This window comes from Pseudophryne corroboree, chromosome 6 (assembly GCF_028390025.1).
Source record: "Pseudophryne corroboree isolate aPseCor3 chromosome 6, aPseCor3.hap2, whole genome shotgun sequence".
In the NCBI taxonomy this organism is placed as follows: Eukaryota; Metazoa; Chordata; class Amphibia; order Anura; family Myobatrachidae; genus Pseudophryne; species Pseudophryne corroboree.
This window is the reverse complement of record NC_086449.1, coordinates 293097087-293117959: the sequence shown is the minus strand read 5'-3', so window position 1 is coordinate 293117959 and position 20873 is coordinate 293097087. Positions and strand designations below refer to the sequence as shown.

The window sequence follows — 20873 nt, the reverse complement described above, 5'->3', positions numbered from 1 at the left end:
CGACGGCTGATTGGGTAAATACGTTGAGTGTTTTGAATGCAAATGTGGCTCAGTTGAATAAGAGATTAAATAAATATGAGTCTCAGACCCAGACATGGAGAAAGTCCATGGAGGATGCATTGTCACAAGTTCAGACCCCTTTGGGGTCACAAGAGTGTTCATTTACCCAAATAACGGATACAGATACCGACACGGACTCTAATTCCAGTGTCGACTATAGTGATGCAAGATTGAATCCTAAACTGGCTAAGAGCACTCAGTACATGATTGTGGCGATAAAAGACGTTTTACATATCACGGAAAACCCTGCTGTTCCTGATACTAGGGTCTGCAGGTTTAAAGGAAAGAAACCTGAGGTGACGTCTCCTCCCTCTCATGAACTGAACGCTCTTTTGAAAAAGCTTGAGAAAATCCTGACAAGAAGTTACAGGTTCCCAAGAGAATTCCAGTGGCATATCCATTCCCCTCTGGGGACAGGGAAATGTGGGAGTCAACCCCCACGGTGGACAGAGCTCTATCGCGTCTGTCCAAAAAGGTGACGCTCCCGTCTCCAGACACGGCAGCCCTAAAGGATCCTGCGGATCGTAAGCAGGAAAATACACTAAAATCCATTTATGTCACTACAGGTACGCTGCTCAAGCCTGCCGTGGCATCGGCATGGGTGAGTTGCGCCGTTGAAAAGTGGGCAGATAACTTGTCATCTGATATGGATTCCCTGGACAGGGATAGCGTGCTTTTGACACTGGGTCATATCAGGGACGCTGCAGCCTATCTAAAGAAAGCTGAGAGGGATATTGGCCTTTTGGGATCAAGGGCCAATGCCATGGCAGTCTCGGCTAGGAGGGCATTGTGGATTCATCAATGGAATGCTGATGCTGACTCTAAGAAGACTATGGAGTCTCTGCTGTTTAATGGCAGTGTCTTGTTTGGTGACGGCCTCACTGACCTGGTATCTACGGCTACCTCGGGTAAGTCATCGTTCCTACCTTATGTTCCTGCACAACAAAAGATAACGCCCCACTATCAGATGCAGTTCTTTCGGCCTAATAAATACAAAAAAGGACGAGGGTCTTCCTTCCTTGCTACGAGAGGAAGAGGAAGGGGAAAAAAGTCACAGGCTGTGGCAAGTTCCCAAGAGCAGAAGTCCTCCCCGGCTTCTACCAAATCCACCGCATGACGCTGGGGCTCCTCTGCGGGAGTCCGCACCGGTGGGGGCACGTCTTCAACTCTTCAGTCAGGTCTGGGTTCGCTCGGCCCTGGATCCTTGGGTATTAGAAATAGTAGCTCAAGGGTACAAATTGGAGTTTCAAGACGTGCCCCCTCACCGATATTTCAAATCGGCCTTGCCAGCTTCTCTTCCCGAAAGGGAGGTAGTATGCGCTGCAATACTAAATCTGTGTCAAAATCAAGTCATTGTCACGGTACCCCCGTCACAACAGGGGGAAGGTTTGTATTCGAGCCTGTTCGTGGTCCCGAAGCCGGATGGCTCAGTCAGACCGATTCTGAACCTAAAATCCCTCAACTTCTATCTAAAAAAAATTCAAATTCAAGATGGAATCTCTCCGAGCAGTGATCTCCAGTCTGGAGGAGGGGATCTTATGGTGTCGGTCAACATAAAGGATGCCTACTTGCACGTCCCCATATATCCTCCACATCAGGCTTATCTGAGGTTTGCTGTTCAGGATTGTCATTACCAATTTCAGACGTTGCCGTTTGGTCTGTCCACGGCTCCGAGGATTTTCACAAAGGTTATGGCGGAAATGATGGTTCTTTTTCGCAAGCAGGGAATCACAATTATCCCGTACTTGGAAGATCTCCTGATAAAGGCGAGATCCAAGGAGCAATTACTGAACAACATTACGCTCTCCCTGACAATTCTGCAACAACATGGTTGGCTCCTAAACTTGCCAAAATCACAGTTGGTTCCGACAACACGGCTGTCGTTCATGGGTATGATTCTGGATACAGAATTACAGAGTTTTTCTTCCAGTGGAAAAGGCTCTGGAAATACAGAACATGGTAAAACAGATTCTGAAACCGGCAAGAGTGTCGATTCTTCAACGCACTCGGTTGCTGGGGAAGATGGTGGCGGCCTACGAGGCCATTCAGTTTGGCAGTTACCATGCCAGGGTGTTTCAGTGGGACCTGTTGGACAAGTGGTCCGGGTCTCACCTCCACATGCACCGGAAAATAATCCTGTCTTCCAGGACCAGGATCTCTCTCCTGTGGTGGATGCACAGTTCTCACCTCCTAGAGGGACGCAGGTTCGGGATCCAGGATTGGATCTTGGTGACCACGGATGCAAGTCTCCGAGGCTGGGGAGCAGTCACACAGGGGGAAAATTTCCAGGGCAAGTGGTCAAGCCAGGAAGCTTGTCTGCACATAAACATTCTGGAATTAAGTGCCATTTACAACGGCCTTCGGCAAGCAGAACATCTTCGTGGTCTGCCTGTCTTGATTCAGTCAGACAACGTAACAGCAGTGGCGTACATAAACCGCCAGGGCGGAACAAAGAGCAGAGCGGCGATGGCGGAGGCCACAAAAGTTCTTCGCTGGGCGGAGGAACATGCAAGCGCATCAAGAGGTCTTTGCAGAAGTAACAAGTCATTGGGGATTTCCTCAAATAGACATGATGGCGTCTCGCCTCAACAAGAAACTTCAGAGATATTGTTCCAGGTCGAGGGACCCTCAGGCAATAGCGGTGGACGCCCTGGTGACACCGTGGGTGTTTCAGTCGGTCTATGTGTTCCATCCACTTCCACTCATTCCGAAGGTGATAAAGATCATAAGAAGAACAAAGGTTCAGGCGATCCTTATTGTTCCGGACTGGCCAAGGAGGGCTTGGTATCCAGATCTTCAGGAATTACTCATAGAAGATCCCTGGCCTCTTCCTCTACGAGAGGACCTGTTACAGCAAGGACCGTGCGTGTATCAAGACTTACCACGGCTGCGTTTGACGGCATGGCGGTTGAACGCCAAATCCTAGCCCGAAAGGGTATTCCCAGTGAAGTCATTCCCACACTACTTCAGGATAGAAAAGAAGTAACGGCGAAGCATTACCACCGTATTTGGAGGAAATATGTGTCTTGGTGTGAATCCAAGAAGGCTCCTACGGAAGAATTTCAGCTGGGGCGTTTACTCAATTTTTTGCAAGCAGGTGTGGATGCGGGCCTAAAGTTAGGCTCCATTAAGGTACAAATTTCGGCCTTATCAATTTTCTTTCAGAAAGAATTGGCCTCCCTTCCAGAAGTTCAGACCTTCGTGAAGGGCGTGCTGCACATCCAACCTCCCTTTCTGCCCCCCTTGGCACCATGGGATCTTAATGTGGTGTTGCAGTTCCTGCAATCTCATTGGTTTGAACCTTTGCGTAAGGTTGAGTTGAAATTCCTTACTTGGAAAGTAGTCATGCTGTTGGCCTTGGCATCCGCAAGGCGGGCGTCTGAATTGGCGGCTTTGTCTCACAAAAGCCCCTATTTAGTCTTCCATGCAGATAGAGCGGAGTTGAGAACCCATCAGCAATTTCTGCCAAAAGTGGTTTTATCGTTTCACGTAAACCAGCCTATTGTGGTGCCAGTGGCTACTGACGCCTTGGCGGAATCGAAGTATCTCGATGTGGTCAGAGCTTTGAAAATCTATGTCGCCAGAACGGCTCAGATTAGGAAAACAGAGAGGCTCTGTTTGTTCTGTGGGCTCCCAACAAGATTGGGGCTCCTGCTTCCAAGCAGACTATTGCACGCTGGATCTGTAATACGATTCGGCAGGCTCATTCTACGGCAATATTGCCGTTACCGAAATCAGTGAAGGCCCATTCTACCAGAAAGGTGGGCTCATCCTTGGCGGCTACCCGAGGGGTCTCGGCATTACAGCTTTGCAGAGCTGCTACTTGGTCGGGATCAAACACCTTTGCGAAGTTTTACAAGTTTGATACCCTGGCTGAGGAGGACCTCTTGTTTGGTCAATCGGTGCTGCAGAGTCATCCGCACTCTCCCGCCCGTTCTAGAGCTTTGGTATAAACCCCATGGTTCTTGCAGCATCCCCAGCATCCTCTAGGACGTATGAGAAAATAGGATTTTAATACCTACCGGTAAATTCTTTTCTCTTAGTCCGTAGAGGATGCTGGGCGCCCGTTCCTGTGCGGACATTATCTGCAGTACTTCTTTTCTAGTTATTGCTTGTGTTACACAAAGGTTGTGTTTCAGTTATGGTCAGCCTGTCACTGGTTTTGTTCATGCCTTTGACTGGACTTTTTTGCTAATGTTGTACGGCGTGTTTGTGGTGTGAGCTGGTGTGTATCTCACCCTTAGTTTAACAATAAATCCTTTCCCTCGAAATGTCCGTCTTCCTGGGCACAGTTCCTATAACTGGAGTCTGGAGGAGGGGCATAGAGGGAGGAGCCAGTTCACACCCATTTAAAGTCTTAAAGTGCCCATATCTCCTGCGGATCCCGTCTATACCCCATGGTTCTTGAAGCATCCCCAGCATCCTCTACGGACTAAGAGAAAAGGATTTACCGGTAGGTATTAAAATCCTATATTTTTAGTACACTACGTAAATGTTTAAAAAGATTCATTTGAGGACTTGTCTGAGTCCATTATGATTTTGGGATTTGACAGTACATAAAAAAAAAAAAAAAAAAAAGATTTTTGCTACATCCTTAATTGTTTGCAATATTATTTTCCCTTTAAATCTTTATACCTGATATCATAGAATGCAAAGTATATCTGTGTTACTTCAGTGGTTTTTATGCAGTTTTCATTCTCTTCCTATGTAATAATTCTCATTACTATGAAGTAGATTATGTGCACAAGTGTTAGTTTTTGTTAGTCCTTTCTCTTTTTTAAGAGGTAACGAGAGAAGAAATGGAAACTCATCTAGTGGCCTTTGGTCTCTTTGTAGAGACTGGTGCAGTGTACAGGGCTGTCTGCCAATGGTGGGTGATAGAACCAGGGAATTTCTCCATAGTGATCAGTGATTTCAGTGTGTGCTTCCAGTTCTTCTCCATTCATCCTTTGAAAATGGAAAGAAACAGAATAAATGTTTGTGTGACAAGCCTACACTTTCTAAGTGTACAAGAAAAGTTTCATTCTTCTATTATCAGATCTCTTATACTAGCTTAGGCCACTCACCTTTTTGTTTTGTTTTTGTTTGCGTAGTAAATTCCTGCAGGTGCCTGTGCCATAATGCAGGCCTGGATAACCTATAGCTCTCCAGAATTTGTGAAACTACAGGTACCAGCATACCCTGTCAGCTATCTGGCAAAGCATGCTGGGGCTTGTTGCCCTGGAGAACCACAGACTGTCCAGGCCATGGTGACTGAAGCTTTCTTTATCTGTAAATTTGGGAAGGTGCCTTCTCTGTTTCAGTAGGAACCTAATTGTGGCTGAGGTAGTATTGGAAGTCACGTCAGTAGGACTGAATATGAGCATATCATCAGTAAGAAGGTGGTTGTTTTAGACCTCTGCTTTGACATAGTGAGATTACTACTATGTAGGTGTTGGTGATCCTCCGTGTGCACACACAAGCAATTAGCAGCTCTCAGGCTGACTGATAGAAAACATAAGATTTCTTTAAGGAAATATTACTTACTTTGCATGGTCTACGACTGCAATAAGGCTCACCTCTCTTCCAAAGTTTGACAGCTTACCATATTTATCCCTTCTTTTCTTAAATATATTTTATGAAGGTCCATTCCAACAGAAGAGAGAGCTTGCAATCCTATACACACGAAGAACTGCCTACGTTACCAGTTGTAAGATTTTGTTTTTACCTCTAATGCATGATAAGCTGGCTGTGTCCTCTTGTTTCATCACTTTACACCTGTTTATTGGTATGTTTGCATCACAGTACTGCAAATAAATGAAAACACACAGTCTTAGCGCTGATGAAAACATATTTTTCCATCTTTCATTAAGTTGTTTATACAGTATTTGTAAACTCTGTAAATTAGCTTTCCAAAACTCTGCTCACCCACCTATGGCTCTGTCATCTCTATAGCAGTTTGCCTTGTGCACTCTTATAAAGGATCAATGGTTTGAACCGCTTGAGTTTTCTGTTCCACTGATAATTCAACATTTACAGTAGTTAGCTTACTTTGCTTTGTAAACATGATTCTTCTTTGTACAGTTAATACCCACATCTTCTGGGTTACCGCCTGGTTGGGAAGAGAAACAAGATGAAAAAGGGAGGTCATATTACATAGATCACAACAGAAGAACCACTACATGGGAGAAGCCTGAATTTCAGGTACTGTAACAGTACTGTTTACTGATGTGTTGCATTTCTCTGTAGAGGTGCTAATTTTAAGACGCATATATACTGTATGTGTGTATGTATGTTTATATATTGCAAAATGAAAGTTAAAACATGGCAAGCGTTATATTCTATTAAATATCTGTATCACAAATCAGATTTACACTTTACAGCTGCAGAAATCTCTATCCTTGTATAATGAATGGGAGTTGGCGGAATATTTTTGAATGAAACTTTGTGCATTTTACTTAGTCTGCCCCTGTCTCTAGAAGCAAGCATTCCATTATTCCATATACTTTTTCATGTTTACAGATGTAGCCATGCTCATCTTTGCTGCGATACAGCATGCTGCAACACAGCTTGCTGCATGGCATGCCGGGCTGCGAATAGTCACAGCCTGGCATGCAATGCAGTAAGATGAGTACGAACTGTTTGAGCTTAGGACACTCTTCAGAAGACAGTGATGTGTAGATCCTTGATTGCTGTGCCTCTGACAGAAGCCTAGAGTAACTACAGTCAGTGGGGAGGATCAGAACCAGGACACCACCAAAGGACTATAGATCTTTGAGTGCTATATACAAATGCTTTTTGTATTGCCATAAATAAACGTCTTCTGTATACATAGCATGAATGGTTGACTTCCTCAAACAGTGTGAAGTACTTCTATTGTTTTGTAAATACACTTTATGGTGGTATTTCTGTTACTGGGATTATTGGTATGTATATAAATGTATTGTCTTTGTTTCCAGTGCACGTTTTCATGATGTGGGTTTTCGTTCCGATTTACCTCTACTAGTTGTAATAATAAATTAATGTCTACCAGCCAAGACATAAATGACAAAAGTTTCAAAGTCCATTTAAGATGAGAAATATTGGTGACAAGCTAGCACTATTATATTGTTTATTGAAATAATAACCCAGACACGCAAGTCTTGCAGAGCAAGTTTCATGACCACCCCTACTATTATCTGTTATGTTTGTACTGTCTTTGTTTATAGTGACGGGTGTACAGGCCTCTGAGTTTATGTCCTTAATATTCATTCTTTGCTGCAGATACCTGTGGATATGTCACAGCTGTCCCCCAACCAAAATGGCCACAGCAGTCATCAACTACAGATGCCAACAATTGAATCCAGTAAGCCATCAGTGGACCAGGATCTGGGACTTTTTCAAAAGGGCTGGGAAATGAGGCACGCACCGAGCGGACGGCCTTTCTTCATCAATCACATCACTAAAACTACTACATGGGTATTTTGCGTCTCTTTTCTGTATTCAATCAAAGCTCAGTATCTACACGATAACTAATCTGTTAAGTAAAATAACATGGATATTCTGTAGATTTATTTTCATTAAATGATTTCATTGTAACTTTATATCTTATGCTGGCCATACATCAGGAAGATATCGTTCCAACCAGCCAACTAGTTGGCTGGTTGGAACGATAATCTGGCAGTGTGTGGGAGCAGACGATTATCAGCCGTTTGCTCCCACACGCTGAAAAACGGCCAGAAACGGTCTGTCCAACTAGTTGGGAAAATCAAACCTGTTTGATTTTCCCAACTAATCGTTCAGGTGTAGGGGAAACTTTCCCCCCAACTGAACGATAAGCAGGCGGACACTGACCAGCAGTGTCCGCCTACTTCTTCCCGATCACTGCCTACTGGGCAGCACGAGCCAGGAGGTTCAGGGGCAGCTGCGGCAGGTCATCACTGCTGCCGGGCTGCCCCTGTCACAGCTTGACCCCGTGGAGCGGCGGCAGAGCGGGAGGAGGTGCAGGGGCAGCTGCGGCAGTTCATCACTGCTGCCGGGCTGCCCCTGTCACAGCGGGTCCCCATGGAGCGGCGGCGGAGCGGGAGGAGGTGCAGGGGCAGCTGCGGCAGTCATCACTGCTGCCGGGCTGCCCCTGTCACAGCGGGTCCCCGTGGAGCGGCGGCAGAGCGGGAGGAGGTGCAGGGGCAGCTGCGGCAGTTCATCACTGCTGCCGGGCTGCCCCTGTCACAGCGGGTCCCCGTGGAGCGGCGGCGGAGAGGGAGGAGGTGCAGGGGCAGCTGCGGCAGTTCATTACTGCTGCCGGACTGCCCCTGTCACAGCGGGTCCCCGTGGAGCGGCGGCGGAGCGGGAGGAGGACCAGGGGCAGCCTGCGGCAGTTCATCACTGCTGCCAGGCTGCCCCGGTCACAGCGGACCCTGTGGAGCGGCGGAGCGGGAGGAGGTGCAGGGGCAGCTACGGTAGCACATCACTGCTGCCGCTGTCACAGGACACCCAGCAGTGGCACCCCTCCCGCGATACCCCACGATCGCGGCACCCTCCGCACCCCACCCATGATTGCTGCACCCACGCACGCCACCCCCGATCACTGGCACCCCACCTGCGGTTGCGGCACCCCCGCACCCCACCTGCGATCCCGGCACCCCCCGCACCCCACCCGTGATCACGGCACCCCCCGCAGCTTACCCGCAATCGCGGCACTCCCCACAACTTACCCGCAATCGCGGCACCCCCCGCACCCCACCCACGATCGCGGCATCCCCCGCACCTCACCCATGATTGCTGCACCCACGCACGCCACCCCCGATCACTGGCACCCCACCTGCGGTTGCGGCACACCTGCACCCCACCCGCGATCGCGGCACCCCCCGCACCCCACCCGTGATCACGGCACCCCCCGCAGCTTACCCGCAATCGCGGCACCCCCCGCAACTTACCCGCAATCATGGCACCCCCCGCAGTTTACCCACAATCGCGGCACCCCTCCGCGGCACCCCCCGCAATTTACCCGCAATCGCGGCACCCCCCGCACCCCACCCGCGATCGCGGCACCCCCCGCATATCACCCACGATCGCGGCACCCCCGCATATCACCCACGATCGCGGCACCCCCCGCATATCACCCGCGATCTCGGCACCCCCCGCATATCATCCACGATCGCGGCACTCCCCGCATATCACCAGCGATCGCGGGACCTCTGCTCCCCTCCTGCAGTCACTGCCCCCCAAGATCGCGGCACCCCTTCCCCCTCACCACCACCAGGGCCAGCTCCAGCCCGCACCGGCTCCCGCACCGGTAATTCACCCACCCCGCCTCCCTCTGCCCGCACCGGCTCCCGCACCGCGGCCCCCCTCCGCAAGCCTTCTGTCACTTCAGACGCGCACGGAGACAATCAGGTGAGTGCCACGGAGTGGCGCTTCCTGATTGGCTGAAGAGACACTTCTGTGACAGCTGTGACCGGGGTGTCTCTGCATTCGTGGAAAGGGTTCCCATGTGTAAACATGGGACCCCTTTCAGTCCGTTTGGTCCGGGTGTTCGGTTTGTTGTTTTGCCAAGTACGTGGATTATAATCTGGACCCTGGATCAGGTGAGTATAATTATCTTTTATTTTCAGGTACCCGTGGATTCTACTTGGAGAAGAGGACCGACTGCTTCGTGTCAACATAGGTAAGTATGTGTGTGTCGACATGTGTTAAATAAAGTTTTACTGTCACGGTGTGTGTCTCCTGTTTTTATTTGGGTATTTTTTTTCCATTAGAACTACAGGTACCAGCGGGCCCGTTTTTCTCCCGCATGCTGGTACTTGTGGTTCTCCAAGTACCAGCTTGCGGGGAGGCTTGCTGGGACTTGTAGTACTACTGAAAAAAACAATATTCTTTTAATTTTCTCAAGGCTATCAGCCCCCCATCCGCAGCCTTTGGATGGGGGGGACAGCCTCGGGCTTCACCCCTGGCCCTTGGGTGGCTGGGGAGGGGGACCCCTTGATTGAAGGGGTCCCCACTCCCCCAGGGTACCCCGGCCAGGGGTGACTAGTTGGATATTTAATGCCACGGCCGCAGGGCACTGTATAAAAGTGACCCCCAGCTGTGGCATTATCTGTCCAGCTAGTGGAGCCCAATGCTGGTGTAAAAAATACGGGGGACCCCTACTCTTTTTGTCCCCCGTATTTTTTGCACCAGCACCAGGCGCAGAGCCCGGTGCTGGTTTTAAAAATACGGGGGATCCCCTGTCCGTTTTCCCCCCGGATTTTTAGAACCAGGACCGGCTCGAAGAGCCCGAGGCTGGTTATGCTTTGGAGGGGGGACCCCACGCAATTTTTTTCAGGTTTTTCCCATTCCATTTAAAAAAAATAATAATAATCTTTTAAAAAATGTATAAATAATACTTGTGCCTCCAAAAAAGACAAACCAAGTACCTAATCCCTTCTAATATAAATAGATATGCTATTACCCACCCAAAAAAACACCAAAAAAAACATGTTTTTACATTTTTTTATTAGATTCCGCCAGCAAAGTGTGGCGGATTGAAAATGACCGAAAACGAAACGTTAAGCTGTCAGAACAGGGTCACGTATGTTCTTGATTTTTGAAAAGTCCTAGAGTGCCGCCTATCGTTTGTGATATGTTTGCTTTTTGAAGCTCAGGAGGGCACCAGGCAAGCTGTACATTTTACTACATTGGGAGTGCCGAATATCTACATCTGGTATATATATATATAATTTGCCTTGGCAGCCCAACCATGCTGGTATATCCATGGTTCAGTATAAAAACAAGTAAATCTAATAAATGTATGGTGGTGAAAGAAAAGCCCAGTTTCACTGAAAAAAAGACAATTCTGCATGTTTTGAAATGAAAAAAACAAAACTGAAGAACTGTAGGAAGGCACGGTCCGCCTACTTCGGTGACATCACAAGTTGGACAGAAGTTGGAAGGTTGGTTGGTCTGATGAAAAGTTGGTTAGATGTGTGGAGCACTGGTAAAAAGTTGGTGAGATGTATGGGGCACTGTTTTAGTTGAACAGACAAGTTGGATGGTTGGAAGTTTGGAGTGTTGGAGAAAAGTTGGTCTGATGTATGGCTAGCTTTAGTAAGTTAAAGGAAGTATGAAGCAGTAGAAGATACATTATTTTTATTGTGTGTTAAAAGGAAACAAAAAAAAAAGATTTATGTTAAGATGTTTGATTCATGCCGGTAGTTTTTATTTTATGTTAATTTCACCAGATCTGTGCCTTATGATCAATATCCAGCAATTTCTAGTTCTATTTAAATGTGTAGTGTTATACATATGTGAAATGTCTTCACTTATGATTGAGTCTTTTTTTATGTGGGACTAAATAATACTTAGGGTTCTTTCTCTTACGTCCTAGAGGATGCTGGGGACTCTGTAAGGACCATGGGGAATAGACGGGCTCCGCAGGAGACATGGGCACTAAAAATAACTTTAGGTATGGGTGTGCACTGGCTCCTCCCTCTATGCCCCTCCTCCAGACCTCAGTTTAATACTGTGCCCAGAGGAGACTGGGTGCACTACATGGAGCTCTCCTGAGCTTCCTGAAAGAAAGTATTTTGTTAGGATTTTTATTTTCAGGGAGACCTGCTGGCAACAGGCTCCCTGCATCGTGGGACTGAGGAGAGAGGAGCAGACCTACTTAAATGATAGGCTCTGCTTCTTAGGCTACTGGACACCATTAGCTCCAGAGGGAGTCAGAACGCAGGTCTCCCCTAGTGGTTCGTCCCGGAGCCGCGCCCCCGTCCTCCTCGCAGAGCCGGAAGATAGAAGCCGGGTGAGTATAAGAAGATAGAAGACTTCAGAGGCGGCAGAAGACTTCAGATCTTCAATGATGTAACGCGCAGTGTTACCGCTGCGCGCCATTGCTCCCACACAGAACACACATACAGCGCACACTGTGGGGTGCAGGGCGCGGGGGGGGGCTCCCTGGGCAGCGATGTATACCTCTAGGACTGGCTATGTTCAGATTTACACTATTTAGTGGTATTTCAGAGTATCCCCGCCAGTTTGTTTTTTAAAAAGCGGGACCGAAGCCTGCCACTGAGGGAGCGGGGCTTCTTCCTCAGCACTCACGCGCGCCATTTTCTCCACAGCATACGCTGAGAAGCTGGCCCCCCGGACTCCCCCCTGCTGATCACCGGTGACAGAGGGTTTTAAAGAAGGGGGGAGGGGCACATAATTTGGCGCAGTGAATATATATAAAAAGCGCTATATCTGGGTAAATTTTTGTTTTTCCAGGGTTATTGGCGCTGGGTGTGTGCTGGCATACTCTCTCTCTCTGTCTCTCCAAAGGGCCTTGTGGGGAAACTGTCTCCAGATAGAGCTTTCCCTGAGTGTGTGGTGTGTCAGTACGTGCGTGTCGGCATGTCTGAAGCGGAAGGCTCTCCTAGGGATGAGGTGGAGCGCATGAGTGTGGTGTCGCCGTCGGCAACGCCGACACAAGACTGGATGGATATGTGGAATATTTTAAATGCAAATGTGAATTTATTGCACAAACGTTTGGACAAAGCAGAGTCCAGGGACGGTACGGTAAGTCAGACCCTGCCTTTCCCTATGTCACAGGGGCCTTCGGGGTCTCAAAAGCGCCCACTTTCTCAGATAGTTGACACAGATACCGACACAGATCTGACTCTAGTGTCGATTATGATGATGCGAGGTTGCAGCCAAAGTTGGCAAAGAGTATTTATTATATGATTATTGCTATAAAGGATGTGCTGCATATTATAGATGACCCCGCGGTGCCTAATCCTAACATCCACATGTTTAAAGAAAAGAAGCCTGAGGTTACTTTTCTACCTTCCTTTGAATTAAATGAGTTATTTGAAAGTGCTTGTGAAACTCCAGATAAGAAACTGCAGATTCCCAAAAGGATTCTTATGGCGTATCCTTTCCCGATCAAGGACAGGATACGGGTGGACAAGGCGTTGACGCGCCTTTCCAAAAAGGTGGCGCTGCCGTCTCAGGATACCGCTGCCCTCAGGGATCCTGCTGACCGCAAGCAGGAAACTACCTTGAAGTCAATTTACACACATACCGGTACATTACTCAGACCGGCAATAGCGTCGGCTTGGGTTTGTAGCGCTGTACTAGCGTGGACCGATACCTTATCTGCTGATATGGATAGGATGGATAAGGAAACTATTTTATTGACCCTGGGCCATATTAAGGATGCGGTCCTTTATATGAGAGAGGCTCAGAGGGATATAGGCATACTGGGGTCCAGAGTGAACGCTATGGCGATTTCTGCCAGGCGAGCACTGTGGAACAGACAGTGGACGGGTGATGCCGACTCGAAACGGCATATGGAGGTTTTGCCTTACAAGGGTGAGGAGTTGTTGGGGAAGGTCTCGCGGACCTAGTCTCCACAGCTACTGCTGGTAAATCAACTTTTTTACCTTATGTTTCCTCACAGCCTAAGAAAGCGCCACATTATCAGATGCAGTCCTTTCGGCCGCATAAATCCAAGAGAGCTCGGGGAACTTCCTTTCTTGCCAGAGGTAAGGGCAAGGGGAAAAAGCTGCCAGCTACAGCCAGTTCCCAGGAACAAAAGTCCTCCCCGGCTTCTACTAAATCCACCGCATGACGCTGGGGCTCCGCGGGTGGAGTCCGCTCCTGTGGGGGCACGTCTTCGTCTTTTCAGCCAGGTCTAGTTTCATTCTGGACCCCTGGGCAATAGTCATTGTTTCCCAGGGGTACAAGCTGGAATTCGAAGAGGTGCCTTCTCGCCGGTTTTTCAAATCGGCACTGCCGACTTCTTCCCCAGAGAGGGAGGTAGTTTTGGCAGCAATTCAAAAGTTGTGCCTTCAACAAGTGGTGGTCAAAGTTCCCCTGCAGCAGCAGGGGATGGGCTATTACTCAACCCTGTTTGTGGTCCCGAAACCGGACGGTTCGGTCAGACCAATTCTGAATTTAAAATCCTTAAACCTATACTTAAAGAGGTTCAAGTTCAAGATGGAATCGCTCAGGGCGGTCATCGCAAGTCTGGAAGAGGGAGATTATATGGTGTCCCTAGACATAAAGGATGCATACCTTCATGTCCCCATTTATCAACCTCATCAGGCGTTCCTGAGATTTGTAGTGCAGGTTTGTCATTACCAATTTCAGACGTTGCCGTTTGGGCTTTCCATGGCCCAGAGGATTTTTACCAAATTAATGGCAGAGATGATGGTGCTCCGGCGCAAGCAGGGTGTCACAATTATCCCGTACTTGGACGATCTCCTGATTAAAGCGAGATCGAGAGAAGGATTGCTAGACAGCGTATCACTCTCCCTGAGGGTGTTAGAACAACACGGTTGGATTCTAAATCTACCAAAGTCACAGTTAGTTCCAACAACCCGATTGCCTTTCTTAGGCAAGATTCTGGACACGGAACAAAGGAGGGTCTTTCTCCCGATGGAAAAGGCCCAGGAATTTCAGAGCTTGGTCAGGGACCTGTTGAGGCCGGACAGGGTGTCGGTACATCACTGCACTCGAGTGCTGGGAAAAATGGTGGCGTCTTACGAGGCCATTCCATTCGGCAGGTTCCATGCCAGGACTTTTCAGTGGGACCTTCTTGACAAGTGGTCGGGGTCACTTCTACAGATTCATCAAATGATCCACCTGTCCCCCAGGGCCAGGGTGTCTCTCCTGTGGTGGCTGCAGAGTTCTCACCTTCTAGAGTGTCGCAGGTTCGGCATCCAGGACTGGGTTCTGATGACCACGGACGCGAGCCTCCGAGGATGGGGAGCAGTCACACAAGGAAGAAGCTTCCAGGGTCTGTGGTCAAGCCAGGAAGCTTGTCTACACATCAACGTTCTGGAATTAAGGGCCATATACAACGGCTTTCGTCAGGCGGAGACCTTACTTCAAGATCTACCGGTTCTAATTCAGTCAGACAACATCACAGCAGTGGCTCATGTAAACCGCCAAGGCGGCACGAGGAGCAGAGTGGCAATGGCAGAAGTCTCAAGCATTCTTCGATGGGCGGAGAGTCATGTAAGCGCTCTGACAGCAGTCTTCATTCCGGGAGTGGACAACTGGGAAGCAGACTTCCTGAGCAGACACGATCTGCATCCCGGAGAGTGGGGACTTCATCAAGAAGTCTTCGCAGAGATTGTAAGTCAGTGGGGACTGCCTCAAATAGACATGATGGCTTCACGCCTCAACAAAAAACTTCCGAGATATTGCGCCAGGTCAAGGGACCCTCAGGCGTTTGCAGTGGACGCACTGGTGACACCGTGGGTGTTTCAGTCGGTCTATGTGTTCCCGCCTCTTCCTCTCATCTCAAAGATACTGAGAATCATAAGGCGAAGAGGAATTCGGACAATTCTCATTGTTCCAGATTGGCCTCGAAGGGCCTGGTATCCGGATCTGCAGGAGATGCTCACCGAAGATCCGTGGCCTCTTCCTCTCAGGGAAGACCTGTTACAACAAGGGCCCTGTCTATTCCAGGACTTACCTCGACTGTGTTTGACGGCATGGCGGTTGAACGCAGGATCATAGCGGAGAAGGGCTTTCCGGAGGAGGTCATTCCTACTCTGATAAAGGCTAGGAAGGAGGTGACATCGAAACATTATCACCGTATCTGGAGGAAGTATGTGTCTTGGTGCGAAGCCAAGACTGCTCCTCTGGCAGAATTCCATCTGGGCCGTTTTCTCCACTTCCTACAAACTGGAGTGGAGGGCCTAAAATTAGGCTCCATTAAGGTTCAGATTTCGGCCCTATCCATTTTCTTTCAAAAGGAATTGGCTTCTCTTCCAGAAGTCCAGACTTTCGTGAAAGGGGTGCTGCATATCCAGCCTCCTTTTGTGCCCCCGGTGGCACCATGGGACCTTAACGTGGTGTTACGGTTCCTTAAGTCTCACTGGTTTGAACCTCTTCAGACAGTTGAATTAAAGTATCTCACTTGGAAAGGGTCATGCTATTGGCCTTGGCATCGGCACGGCGAGTTTTGGAGTTGGCGGCTTTGTCTCACAAAAGCCCTTACCTGATTTTCCATGTGGATAGAGCTGAGTTGCGGACTCGTCCTCAAATTTTGCCTAAGGTGATTTCTCCTTCTCATATGAACCAACCTATTGTGGTGCCTGTGGCTACAAGGGACGTGGAGGATTCCGAGTCCCTGGATGTGGTCAGGGCATTGAAAATTTATGTGGCCAGAACGGCTCGGGTTAGGAAAACAGTCCCTGTTTATCCTATATGCAGCCAACAAGGTTGGCGCTCCTGCGTCTAAACAGACTATTGCTCGCTGGATCTGTAACACGATTCAGCAAGCCTATCCTATGGCTGGATTGCCGTTACCGAATTCGGTAAAAGCCCATTCCACTAGGAAGGTGGCCTCTTCTTGGGCGGCTGCCAGAGGCGTCTCGGCGTTATAGCTTTGCCGGGCAGCGACTTGGTTGGGTTCAAACACTTTTGCAAAGTTCTACAAGTTTGATACCCTGTCTGAGGAGGACCTCATGTTTGCTCATTCGGTGCTGCAGAGTCATCCGCAGTCTCCCGCTCGTGTTAGAGCTTTGGTATAATCCCCATGGTCCTTACGGAGTCCCCAGTATCCTCTAGGACGTAAGAGAAAATAAGATTTTAAACCTACCGGTAAATCTTTTTCTCCTAGTCCGTAGAGGATGCTGGGCGCCCGTCCCAGTGCGGACTAAATTCTGCAAGACTTGTATATAGTTTGCTTACATAAGGGTTATATTACAGTTTTGATCAGTCTCGGGCTGATGCTGTTTTGTTTCATACTGTTAACTGGTTCGTATATTCCATGTTATACGGTGTGGATGGTGTGGGCTGGTATGAATCTTGCCCTTATATTAACAAAAATCCTTTCCTCGTACTGTCCGTCTCCTCTGGGCACAGTTTCTCTAACTGAGGTCTGGAGGAGGGGCATAGAGGGAGGAGCCAGTGCACACCCATACCTAAAGTTCTTTTTAGTGCCTATGTCTCCTGCGGAGCCCGTCTATTGCCCATGGTCCTTACAGAGTCCCCAGCATCCTCTACGGACTAGGAGAAAAAGATTTACCGGTAGGTTTAAAATCTTATTTTTTCCTCTATTAAAGTGTAGTTCTCATGCATGGTTGAGAGGGTCTGGGACTGAGGGTCGACAGCACAAAGTTCGACACACCTTAGGTCGACGCCAATTGGTCGACACACCTTAGGACGACATGGACAAAAGGTCGACAGGAACACGGTCGACATGGAAAAAGGTCGACATGAGTTTTTTATGTTTTTTTGGTGTCGTTTTCTTCGTAGAGTGACCGGGAACCCCAATTAGTGCACCGCGTCCCCTCGCATGGCTCGCTTCGCTCGCCATGCTTCGGGCATGGTGCCTTCGCTCCGCTACCGCTTCGCTCGGCACACTTTACCGTTCCAATCGTAGTCCACGTGGATCGTTAAGTATGAAAAGGTTAAAAAAAAGAAAAAATCGTGAAAAACTCATGTCGACCTTTTTCCATGTCAACCTTTTTCCATGTCGACCTTGTTCCTGTCGACCTTTTGTCCATGTTGACCTAAGGTGTGTCGACCAATTGGCGTCGACCTAAGGTGTGTCGACCTTTGTGCTGTCGACCTGGAGTCCGGATACCGGTTGAGAATTCATATATATTTCTAATGCTATTTCAAGCTACAGTAGTACTTTGTAGTGATAGGTATGTTTTAATGAGATCCCATGGAGCCTAACACTAAGGGGTATATGCAATTGCGGTCGAATTGTCGCAAAAGTCGAAAAACGGGGCATTTTCGACAAAAAAAACATGTCGAATTGGATTCGACAATGCGATACAGTACTTTTCGACAAAAAAAACGGACGTTTCAGATTGGACTTATTGCAATTCGACATTTTTAAAATTCGACATGTCTGCAGTGGTAAAAATGCGGCTTTTCGACAAAAGTATATTCAATTGAAGAATGTCGATTCGACAACAGTGCTTTTCGACAGTAATTTCGTCAATTTCATTCCGCCTCACTTTGCTGGCGGAATCTATTAAATTTAAAAACTTGTTTTTTTTTATTGCTAATAGCATATCTATTTATATTAGAAGGGATTATGTACTTGGTTTGTCTATTAGGAGACACAAGTATTATTTATATATTTTTTAAAAGAATATATTTTTTTTTAACTGACTAAAATAGAGAGAGCATGGTTTTCAGTGGGAATGGGTTAAAATCAAGAAAAAAAATGCGTGGGGTCCCCCCTCCTAAGCATAACCAGCCTCTGGCTCTTTGAGCCGGTCCTGGTTGTAAAAATACGGGGGGGGAATTGACAGGGGATCCCCCGTATTTTTAGAACCAGCACCGGGCTCTGCGTCCGGTCCTGGTGCAAAAAATACGGGGGACAAAAGACGTAGGGGTCCTCCGTATTTTTAACACCAGCACCGGGCTCCACTAGCTGGAGAGATAATGCCACAGCCGGGGAACACTTTTATATCGGTTCCTGCGGCCGTGGCATTAAATCCCCAATTAGTCACCCCTGGCCGGGGTACCCTGGAGGAGTGGGAACCCCTTAAATCAAGGGATCCCCTCCAGCCACCCAAGGGCCAGGGGTGAAGCCCGAGGCTGTTTCTCCCATCCATGGGATGCGGTTGGGGGGCTGATAGCCTTGTGTCAAAGAAAAGAATATTGTTTTTTGTAGCAGAACTACAAGTCCCAGCAAGCCTTCCCCGCAAGCTGGTACTTGGAGAACCACAAGTACCAGCATGCGGGGGGGAACGGGCACGCTGGTACCTGTAGTTCTACTGCAAAAAAAATACCCAAATAAAAACAGTACACGCACACCGTGAAAGTAAAACTTTATTACATACATGCCGACACACACATACTTACCTATGTTCACACGCCGACTGTCCACTTCTCCAAGTAGAATCCACGGGGTACCTGAAAATAAAATTATACTCACCTAAATCCAGTGTAGCTTGTGTCCTGTTCTTTTTTGTAATTCACATACTTGGCAAAAAACAAACCGCATACCCAGACCACGGACTGAAAGGGGTCCCATGTGTCCCATGTCAGCGGTGAGGTTACTAGCGGTCAGCGGCTGACAGCGAGTGACCTCACCGCTGACCGCAAAGTTCCCACCATTGAAGATAATGGAGCGGCTGTGCAATGCGCTGTCTGACAGCTCAGACGCGCATAGCCAATCAGGAGAGTGCCACGACGTGGCGCTCCCTGATTGGCTGAAGGGACCCTCTGTGACAGGAGTCACGGGGGGTCTCGGCATTCGGGGAAAGGGGTCCCATGGATGGGGGGGGACAGCCTCGTGCTTTACCCCTGGCCCTTGGGTGGCTGGAGGGGGGGGGGACCCCTTGATTTAAGGGGTCCCCACTCCTCCAGGGTACCCCGGCCAGGGGTGACGAGTTGGGGATTTAATGCCACGGCCGCAGGGACCGATATAAAAGTATCCCCCGGCTGTGGCATTATCTCTCCAGCTAGTGGAGCCCGGTGCTGGTGTTAAAAATACGGGGATTCCCTGTCAATTTCTCTAACGTCCTAGTGGATGCTGGGGAACTCCGTAAGGACCATGGGGAATAGACGGGCTCCGCAGGAGACATGGGCACTTTAAGAAAGAATTTAGATTCTGGTGTGCTCTGGCTCCTCCCTCTATGTCCCTCCTCCAGACCTCAGTTTGAATCTGTGCCTGGACGTGCTGGGTGCTCTTTAGTGAGCTCTCCTGCGCTTGCTATAAGAAAGTATTTTGTTAGGTTTTTTATTTTCAGGGAGTTCTGCTGGCAACAGACTCCCTGCATCGTGGGACTAAGGGGAGAGAAGCAGCCCTACTCTCTGCAGATAGGTCCTGCTTCTTAGGCTACTGGACACCATTAGCTCCAGAGGGATCGTACACAGCATCTCACCCTTTGTCGTCCGATCCCGGAGCCGCGCCGCCGTCCCCCTCGCAGAGCCGGAAGACAGAAGCCGGGTGAAAGAAGCAAGAAGACTTCGAAATCGGCGGCAGAAGACTCCAGGCTTCACTGAGGTAGCGCACAGCACTGCAGCTGTGCGCCATTGCTCCCACACTACACCCACATACTCCGGTCACTGTAAGGGTGCAGGGTGCAGGGGGGGGGCGCCCTGGGCAGCAATTAGAGACCTCTTTGGCAAAAGTTTGCATATATACAGTTGGGCACTGTATATATGTATGAGCCCCCGCCAAAAATTGTACATGAAAGCGGGACAGAAGCCCGCCATCGAGGGGGCGGGGCTTCTTCCTCAGCACTCACCAGCGCCATGTTTTTTCTCCACAGCACCGCTGAGAGGAAGCTCCCCAGCCTCTCCCCTGCAGATACACGGTAGAAGAGGGTAAAAAGAGAGGGGGGGCACATAATTAGGCGCAAAAATCAATATAAACAGCAGCTACTGGGTTAACATTAAGTTACTGTGTTATTCCTGGGTTTATAGCGCTGGGTTGTGTGCTGGCATACTCTCTCTCTGTCTCTCCAAAGGGCCTTGTGGGGGAATTGTCTTCAGATGAGCATTCCCTGAGTGTGTGGTGTGTCGGTACGTGTGTGTCGACATGTCTGAGGTAAAAGGCTCCCCTAAGGAGGAGATGGAGCAAATATATGTGTGAGGGGGTGTCTCCGTCGACAACGCCGACACCTGTTTGGATATGTGTAATTAAGTGCTAAGGTGAATTTATTGCACAAAAGATTAGAGAACAGACAGGAAATCTACCCATGTCTGTCCTTATGTCGCAGAGACCTTCATAGTCTCTCAATGCTCACTATCCAAAATAATAGACACTGATATAAACACGGAGTCTGACTCCAGTGTCGACTACGATAATGCAAAGTTACAGCCAAAATGGCAGAAAAGTATTCAATATATGATTATTGTAATAAAAGATGATGTGCATATCACTGATGACTCATCAGTCCCTGACA

The 20873-nt window shown here is 48.6% G+C and overlaps 1 protein-coding gene across 6 annotated transcripts in view; it reads left to right on the top strand.

Annotated features, from left to right (window-relative positions):
- NEDD4 (NEDD4 E3 ubiquitin protein ligase) overlaps nucleotides 1-20873 on the top strand; it is a 470501-nt gene that overhangs the window by 350566 nt on the left and 99062 nt on the right. For all 6 annotated transcript variants that reach the window (XM_063926139.1, XM_063926140.1, XM_063926138.1 and 3 more), the window contains 3 exons: nucleotides 5684-5749; nucleotides 6124-6243; nucleotides 7303-7497. In XM_063926139.1, coding sequence (XP_063782209.1) covers nucleotides 5684-5749; nucleotides 6124-6243; nucleotides 7303-7497 — 381 coding nt within the window. The remainder of the gene's footprint in view (nucleotides 1-5683; nucleotides 5750-6123; nucleotides 6244-7302; nucleotides 7498-20873) is intronic.